Here is a 9,118-nt window from a genome sequence, read left to right as displayed (position 1 = left end):
AACGAAGCCAACAAGCCTTGTGTGAAGGCAGAAGCCCCCTCCTCCTCCCCAAACAGCTCCTGCCACCTCCCACAGCACCACTCCGAGCTGGGGCACCCTGGGGCACCTGCAGCTGCTGCCACAGCACAGGGGATGTCACCCCCTTCAAGAAGAGGCTGAGCCTGTTTGTGTTGGCCTGATGAGAGCAGACCCTGTGGGCTTGCTGCAGAGCCATTGGCACTAGAGTTTTGAAAAACATGTTTCATGTTGCCCTTAATTTCATTTAAGGTCACTAAAAATGGACACCACAGCCACATATCTCATGAACCATGAATTCCTAGAATCCCCCTAAGCCCGGAGGATGAGGGAAAAGCTTATTTTAGCACACATCCCTTGTGATCGGCCCTTTGAACTCAGCACATTGGGTGTGCTGGGAGCAAAAAGCTGAGGCACCCCAGGCCAGTGAGCAGGCTGGGGCTCTGTCCTGACACCAAATTGCCACTGTAATTCAGAAAGGACATTTCCTGCTCCCAGGCATGCTCAAGGCAAGAGGACTGGACCTCACCCGCACAATTATTGGGGTTGGAAAAGACCTCCAAGATCAAGTCCACTTCTGAACGATGCCCACCTTGTCAGCCAGCCCAGAGCACTGAGTGCCACATCCAGGCCTTCCTTAGATACCTCCAGGGATGGGGATTCCACCACCTCCCTGGGCAGCCAGGGTGTTTGACCATCCTTTCAGTGAAGAATTTCCTCTTGATGTCCACCCTGAGCCTGCCCTAGCCCAGCCTGAGGCTGTTCCCACTCCTCCTGTCCCTGTTCCCTGGAGCAGAGCCCGACCCACCCCGGCTGTCCCCTCCTGGCAGGAGCTGTGCAGAGCCACAGGATCCCCCCGGAGCTCCTTTTCTCCAGCCTGAGCCCCTTCCCAGCTCCCTCAGCCCCTCCTGGTGCCCCAGACTCTCTCCCAGCTCCATCCCCTTCTCTGGACACGCTCCATCCCCTCCATGCCTTTGTTGTCATGGGGACTCAGAACTGGACAGAGCACTCGAGGTGCCTCAGCAGTGCCCAGCACTGGGGTGGTCACTCTCCTGGTCCTGCTGGCCACAGCACGGCTGGTACAGACCCAGCTCTCCCTGGCCACAGCATGGCTGGTACCAACCCAGCTCTCCTTGGCCACACTGCTGGCTAGGTTCCCCAGCTGTGGAAGCAGAACAAAGAGAAGCCTCAGGCAGCAAGAGCCACTGTCCTGGTTTTCTCTTGCTGGTTCAGGTGTCCAGGTGGGAGCAGAGTGCAGGAAAACAAGTGGCACTGAGCACTGAGCCTGCAGTGTACCACTGCAGGTACATCTGCTGCTCTGTGCTGCCAGCATCACAGCACACACGGAGCTGTCCTGAGGTGAAGGTCACGAGGGTGCTGTCACCACGAGCCACATTGCCTTGCAAGGCTCTCTCATCCCATCCTGGGGCTGCCAGGGAGCTTTTATTGCTGCCCTTCATTCAGAAAAGGGCACAATCAGAGCTCAATATACCCCTGCAAATTAAAGGTGGATTTACTGGTTGGTGTCTATCTATTTTTGCACAAAGAACTTCGGGAGAACAAGAAGGTTTTGTAAGCTGCAGCTGAGTAAGTTCCCTGGCACGCTGAAGGAACCTGCTTTATTAAATTAGTAATACAGAGCTTAAAACATGGAATGAGTTGGCTCTTGCACAGAGACAGGTGCAATCATTCCTGCCCAGGTCTCCCCAGCACAAATCTTCACAGCAACATGTACAACTGATGTAGAGCTGCTAGAAGTCAGGGGCTAGACACTCCACCACCAGTATAACTTCCCTTAAAAAACATCACTTTCCAGTTGAACCAAACCAAACTTTAAAATTCTCTTCTAGCAGTCAGATAGTCAGCTTTTTGCCTTTCCTTTTAGGCCACCAAAACTAAGAGCAGTCCAGTAAATCTTGGGACTTGTCAGTTCATGTCTAAAGCAAGGATTGTGGCCATTCCCCTTGCAGCACAGACCAGCACATCTGCTTCACTGAGTACACACTCACTGCCCCAAGGCTGGGGAGCTCCTGAGCAGCCCCAGCACACACTGCTGGAGCCACAGCTCCTGGAAGCTCCAGGTGGGTACACTGCTTCAGCAGCAGGGGCTGGAAAGCCTTGGTTGCAACCAGCAACCTCAGTGCACTGGGACAGGCTGTTCCCAGCTCTGTCTGACTCCTCATCAGTCCGTGCATTGCTTGTTCCACCTGACTGAAAACTGATTTGCAGAGAGCTGGTGAAGAGCCCAACTCAATTCTCAGCCTCCAGCTCCATCCTGCAGTTCACTGAAGATCATGTGAGAGCTTCATTCGTCCCAGATCCTGGCTGTGGGCTGATGGAAGCACATCTTAGGAATGCCAGGTCGGTGCTGGGACCAGGCAAGTCTGACCAAGTGAGAGAAGGCTCAGAAAATGTAGATATCTTCAAAGGCACTGCAGAAGGGGAGAAAGAGGAACAACATCTCCATCCACACATGACCCTGAACCAAGCTGGAGGTGAGGAAGGCTTGCTTTCTTCCTCAGGCTGTGAAGGATGAAGTGGCCCTGGGTGGCTGCACCAGGAGGTTGGACTACAGACCTCCTGAGAGTCCTTCTTATCTGAGTGCTTCCATGATCTGGACTGAAAATGCAACACAGGGCCTTTGCAATTATTTAGGACAAAGACTCTGCACCTCTTCAGGCCCTGATTCTGCCCATGCTGGTGCTGAGAACATTCCTAGAACAGCCAAGCTTCAGCCCTGTGGCTTAAGTATCACTCATTAGCTGAGCCCCTCCATGGGCTATGCAGGCAGCACATGAGGAATGTGTTGCCTTCCTTGGGTAGACAAATGGAGCCAATCCACATTCCTCAGACATCTTGTCACTGGTCCCCAGCCTGGGATGGCAGCAGCTCCTCAGCTGGGGTTATGGATGTCAGCCCTTCAGAGGAGATGCTGATTTCCACTGGAATTTCCAGGCCAGGGCTGGGTGTGCTGTGGGCACACACAGCAGAGCTCTGTGGATTGGCCCCTGCCAGGACTGTGCTTGTCACCCCCCTGTCCCTGGGGTACCCAGGGGTCCCTGCAGGCCTTGGGGAACACAGCACCAGGCTCTGACAAATCTGCTTCCCAAATGAAACCTGTCACCTGGTGCAGTTTCCAGAGAGGAGACCCACTTGGGCAGCTCAGCCCCAAGAGAGCAGCCCTGTCCCAAACCTTCCTGCCAGAGCTGAGCTCCCTCCTCATGGGGGGACACAGGGAATTTGGGTACAAGGAGTACAGAGGGAGTTTGCTTCATTTCTAATACTGGACTGGAAAAATGTTGGCTGTCTGCTGACAAAATTGAAATATTGAAATGTCTGCTGACATCTCCAAGCACCTCCAGCACATTCCCTTCCCCTCCTTGACCAGCTCTGTCTCCTCCCAGTGAGCACTTAGCAAAACCCTTGGGCCTCCTAAACATGCAGGGAACACAACTGTGCTCCCTGCTGTCACTGAACAGGGCAGGAAAATCCTAGCAGTTGCCTAAAGGACATTTTTCTTTGTTTTAATAAACAAACAAAACTCCAAATAAAGAAAAAAAAAAGCCAGAGAACAACAAAATCCCACAACCAACCACAACAACAAAAATAAAACTCCTCACTTCCAAAGAAAGTCTCCCTCCTGGAAAAGCCAAGGGAAAAGTGATTTACATGGTCAAATTGGAAGGCTGAAAAAGCAGGACATGAATTGCTCCCACTGCCATGAGGCAAGGGACAGGTCACTCCATCTGAAATCTTTCTGGGCCTTTGCCACACTCCCCACTGTCTGCCACAAGCTTCCTGGGTCAGCTGGTTCTGCCTTTCAGGGCACAGAAAGACAAGGAAAAGGACACGGCACTGCTGCCAAAACATTTGGGAGAAGAGAGGAATCTGTATTTGTCTCTGTGGTACGAGTCAGCTGCAAATGAGCTTTAGAAAAATCAGTGTAACAGGTGACTCTTCCCTGGCTGCAGGTCATGTACTGAATTTGCAAAGCCTCAGGACAGTGGTTTGCCTTGTCCAAATTCTGCTTTAACTTGGCTCAGCTGCAACACCAATTCTTTCTTCTGAGCAGGTGCTTCTAACTGATTTGTTTTATTTTTACTTACCATTGCTTCATACAATCGTGATTTTCCAGACTGTCCCTCTGTGCAGAAAAGATATTTGGCCCTAACAAACTGCAGCAATATTTAAAATACAGGCCTGATGTGACAACAGAGACCTTGAGAAGGGCAGACAAAGGCTGATTTGTCTGATTTTTGCAGAGCACAGCCACAGGATGGTAAGAGATGGGGCAGAGATGGGCCCTGAGGACTCCACAAACACAAACAAATCACAAGGGATCAAACAAATGCAGACCTGAAGGTGAAACCCATGGAAGAGAACAAGTATCCAATTTGTATAAAAATTCATGAGATGTCACTGCCCTGAAACAGGTGAAGTTTACTGTTTTTCATAATTTGGCAAAGACAGAAATTTTCCACAGGCTTTGCACCTTCCCTGTGATGGGAATTTCCTGTTCCAACCCCCACACTCAGGAGAACAACAATGCTACCTGCAGGAATATCTGTGTTCAGTCTAAGACCCTCTGGAACTCACACCAAGAGCTGTTCTGGTTTGTGTCCTGTGGGCCATTCTCTAAGATTCAGCTTAAAAAAGCACATTCAGCTCCTGATGTGCACAACTAGAAATAAATACTGCTTTCTAAAAGGAAGGAAAGCAGAGCAAGAATATGAAGTTTGACTGGTATACAAAATTCTGATGACATTCTAGTCAAACCTAAGGAAATAAAAATATATATTGCCTATACAAATCAATCTTTATTTTCAAATGCTGCACTGCATAAAATGTATCTGATTACCAGCCCTGTGCATGGACACAGCCCCCCTCCACCCTTCTCCTAGCACAAGCAGAGCAACTACACACACCATCATCTTCACCAGAAGAAAAACCTATTTGCAACTCAATTCTCTTTTCTTTATAAGTGAACAGTGTTCACGTGGAAGAACCACCAGGAAAAGACATTTCATTTCTGCATTCAGATGAAATGATCAGGTTCGCTACAGGCTGGTCCCATGTGTGGAAACTGCCAGTCCTTTCAGTGCTCTTCACCTTCTTAACCTGGATAAAGAAGCACTCTTAAGGCTCCTCTGTTCTAGGAGTGCAACTGCCTTTCTTAGAAGGCAAAACAGTGCAGAGAAACCAGAGGGCAGAGCTCCTCTGAGAATGCCATGGCCCCATCAAGTAATGGCTTTGCATCAAATAATCCTCCTGCAGTGACTGCTGTCCTTGCCAGACCAGCAATTTTTCTACCAGCAATATTTTCCCAGCAACACACACGTTCTTCCCAAGAGAGAAGTGCTTTCCATCCTTTGCTCCCAGCAATGTTTCAGAGAAGTCCCAAATTTTATTCTGTACCCGAGATCTTGTTGAAAATTATATCCATGGGGAAAGCTCTATAGAGATTTTTGGTAATGGGAATTTGCAGAAACATGGATAACCTTTCTTATTTGGAAGGAGACCAGCTTGACAGGATGTTACACTCGTGTGCTTCTGCTTTAACTCCAATGTCCAATCACAGCTAATCCCACAGGTGACATTCACAGCAATCTCTGAGGACCTCCTGCTTTAGGGTGTGTATTTTCTCATGTGTGCAGCAACAGAAGCCGAAATCTCAGCACTCTTCTTATTCTGGCCATAGTAGTCCACAAAGTCACCATCGGGGCCGAGGAGGTACATAATTATTGTGTGATCCACCTGCCAGAGAGCACAGCGAGGCGTGGTGAGAGACCACAGCATCACACCACACAGCTCAGAGGGGAAATGTGGCACTGGGCTGGGGCCAGCAGTGGGACACAGGGAACTGGGATCAGGGTCAAGACAAGCAGTGGGATACAGGTAACTGTGGGATCAGGGTCAAGACAAGCAGTGGGATACAGGTAACTGTGGGATCAGGGTCAAGACAAGCAGTGGGATAGGGCCAGCAGTGGGATATAGGGAACTGTGGGACTGGGACCAGCACTGAGATACAGAGAACTGTGGAACTGAGACACAGAGAAATGTGGTATCGGGATCCGGACCAGCAGTGGAACACAGGGAAATGCGGGATTGGGATCGGCAGTGGGATACAGGAAATGCGGGATTGGGATCAGCAGTGGAACACAGGGAAATGCGGGATTGGGATCGGCAGTGGGATACAGGGACATGAGGAATTGGGATCGGCAGTGGGATACAGGGAAATGCGGGATTGGAACAGGCAGTGGGATACAGGAAATGCGGGATTGGGATCGGCAGTGGGATACAGGGAAATGCGGGATTGGGATCGGCAGTGGGATACAGGGACGTGCGGGACAGGCGTGCCCCCTGCCGGCACACCGAAGCAGCCTCACCCATGCACATCCCGGATATTCCGATTGGATTTGTATCAAAATTAACTCCACTGCAAATTTATTTAAATGACGCTACAAGCGCTGTCTGCACCTAATCGTGACAACACCTTTCTCAGCAAAGACACAGAGTTCTGGCGCTGGAAGCCATGATTGATCAGGACTGCAATACAGCTGTGGTCTGAGTTCAGATGCATTAGAAATGACAAATCACAGCAACTTTGGAGCACGTAGAAAAAGAGCCAGTCAAGTATGTTACAGATCAGAAAGAAATTCAACTATTGCCAGGCTTGCTAGTTCCTGTGCTACTGTCTGCATTTCTGGGATTGTTCAGAACACACTTTGGTAAGGTGCTGAGCTTGTAGGAGGGCACTGTGGTTCTGACAGGTGAACACACAACTGCACACAGGACTTCAGTAAAGATCCAGTAGCCAGTTCTAAAATGTACGTGCTGCTCTTATCCACAGTCTTTCAGTAAGCAAAGGCTGCTTTTACTCACTATGTAATCGTTGTCCTCATCCTTGGGCCCTTCGCTGTAGTACACACGGTATGCTTTAGCCACTTGGTCAATCTGTGCCTTGCTACCAGTCAATCCCACCAGCTTCGGAGAAAATTCTAGATAGAAAGAAGACATTTACACATTTTGGTGAAAATAATTCCTTCAAGACACTCCTTTTTAGTGCTCTACATGCTATGAGACACAGGGGAAGCAAGCAGGAATACCTTTAACATATCTGGCAATGGCTTCTTGGCTGTCCCTCTCAGGATCGATGGTGATGAAGAGTGGGGTCAGATTAGGCAAAGACGGAATTCGATCTGTGGTATTAACAATTAGTATTTATTTTATAAAACCAGGTATCATCTCTCATCTTCCTTCAAACAAGCTCACAGCCATGAAACATCAATCCAAGCCCACCCCAAGTGACTAGACCATTTTGTGCAGTTTTATTTCTGTAATTTGTGAAGGAAGCAAGTGCCATGAGATGCAAGGCTCTGTGTCTGAATTCCCATACCGATTTCATCCACCACTGCAATCATTTTCTCCAGTTCATCAGGGCAGATGTCAGGGCAGTGAGTGAAGCCAAAGTAGATCAGCACCCACTGGCCAATGTAGTCCTTGTTGGTCCTGGGCTGTCCCTCATGACTGACAAGGGAGAAGGGCCCTCCCAACAGGGGCTTCCCAATGCCTCGGTTTCGCTCCTTCTCCAGTTCTACAAAACACAAGCGGGAATCAAACACACCCATGCCACAAGGCACAATGCTTCCAAGCCCTGGGAGCAGCCAAGTCAGACACTGCTCAGGGTCACTTCAAGATCCACCAACACCTGTCATGCAGAAACCCAACGTGCACATGCCTTCCAGAAAGAGCTCCTTTTGGACAAAATCAAATATATCACTAAATTCCTTTGAAACATGATATTATCTTTCATTGTTACCCAACCGCATTTTTGTTTAAAAAGGGAAAAAATAAAGACAAGATATCTAGCCTGCTGTGAAACAGCAAAACCAGCATCTGTTGAAAAGTGAACAATACACTAAAAGCTGCATTGCCTGTGTTTTCAACTGTAAAGGAAAAGTGTGAAATCCAAGAAAAGGAAATGTGTGGGCAGTTGCTGCAGGAGCAGGCAAAGCTCACGGTTTGCACATGAACCAGGAACCCAAGGAGCCCACAACACCCAGCTCCATGTCTGTGCTGCATAGGCTGGCACAGCCTATTTTTGAAAAGATTTTTGAAAATCTTTGCTGCACTTCATGTATTTTAAGGAATAACCTTAAAAGCAATAGCCTGTTGCATATTCATATATTCATACTGGATGCATAAATTCCTTGCAAATTAAGAACTTTTCTGGTTTTTGTCAACTTCTTCCCCTTAACCCTGGTGGTTCCATAAAGACGGAGAGAAGGTGGAAAAATGTTTGTCTTTTCTGATCAGGAAGAAGTAAGTTTTTATGGGCCCCCTTGGGCTGACATCTCTGTGTAAAGAGTCTCTTGATTATCCCATCTTCTCGCTTGAGCTTGTAACAAATTCTCTATCACAGAGCTTCTATTTTAACATTATGTTGTAACCTAAAACTACATTTAACCCACTACTTAAGAGAACTAACACAACATAACTTTCTAACATTACACATATAATATTCATCGTAACATTTGTGAGAAGCCAATCAGAAAGTATACATTTTTCACAATTACTATTTTTATACCCATTTCATTATTATTAAACTTGCAGCAAATTTTTAAAAACCGAGTGATTGGCGTTTTTCACAGAACTCAAAACCCCCACCATACAAACACGACCACCGCGTCGTCCGAGCGCGAAACGCGCAGCCCCGCACTCACTCTCCTCCTTGCGCCGCTTCATCACCTTCATTGCGGCCAGCAGCCCCCCGCCCAGCACCACGGTGGCCGCCAGCGACCTCCAGGACACGACCTGCGGGGGGACAAGGCTCTGGTGACCGCCCGGGGCCCGCCCGCGCCCGGCCCGCGCTGCCCGCGCCGCGCTCCCTCACCCGCCCGTGCCGCGGCCCGCGGCCCGACCGCTGCGCCAGCGGGCGGCTGCGGGGAGCGGGCGGCAGCGCCCAGCCCGGCTCGGCCCGGCACGGCACGGCCCAGCCCCGCTCGGCCCAGCCCGGCCCGGCCCGGCCCGGCACGGCCCGGCCCAGCAGCCGCCACAGCCCCGCGGCCGCCCGCAGCCGCCACAGCGCCGCCATGCTGCCGCC

At 49.8% G+C, this 9,118-nt stretch overlaps 1 protein-coding gene across 1 annotated transcript; it reads right to left on the bottom strand.

Moving 5' to 3' along the window:
• Nucleotides 1-4,812: 4,812 nt before the first annotated feature.
• Nucleotides 4,813-9,112, bottom strand: SCO1 (synthesis of cytochrome C oxidase 1). Its single transcript, XM_031506406.3, has 6 exons — nucleotides 8,909-9,112; nucleotides 8,739-8,829; nucleotides 7,412-7,609; nucleotides 7,122-7,214; nucleotides 6,898-7,013; nucleotides 4,813-5,769 (listed from the first exon to the last, which is right to left on the bottom strand). The coding sequence occupies exons 1-6, from the start codon at nucleotides 9,107-9,109 to the stop codon at nucleotides 5,641-5,643; spliced, it is 828 nt and encodes a 275-aa protein (XP_031362266.3). The 5' UTR covers nucleotides 9,110-9,112; the 3' UTR covers nucleotides 4,813-5,640.
• Nucleotides 9,113-9,118: the final 6 nt, after the last annotated feature.

This window comes from Lonchura striata, chromosome 18 (genome assembly GCF_050655825.1).
Source record: "Lonchura striata isolate lonStrDom1 chromosome 18, ASM5065582v1, whole genome shotgun sequence".
In the NCBI taxonomy this organism is placed as follows: domain Eukaryota; kingdom Metazoa; phylum Chordata; class Aves; order Passeriformes; family Estrildidae; genus Lonchura; species Lonchura striata.
This window is presented reverse-complemented; position numbering and strand designations above follow the sequence as displayed.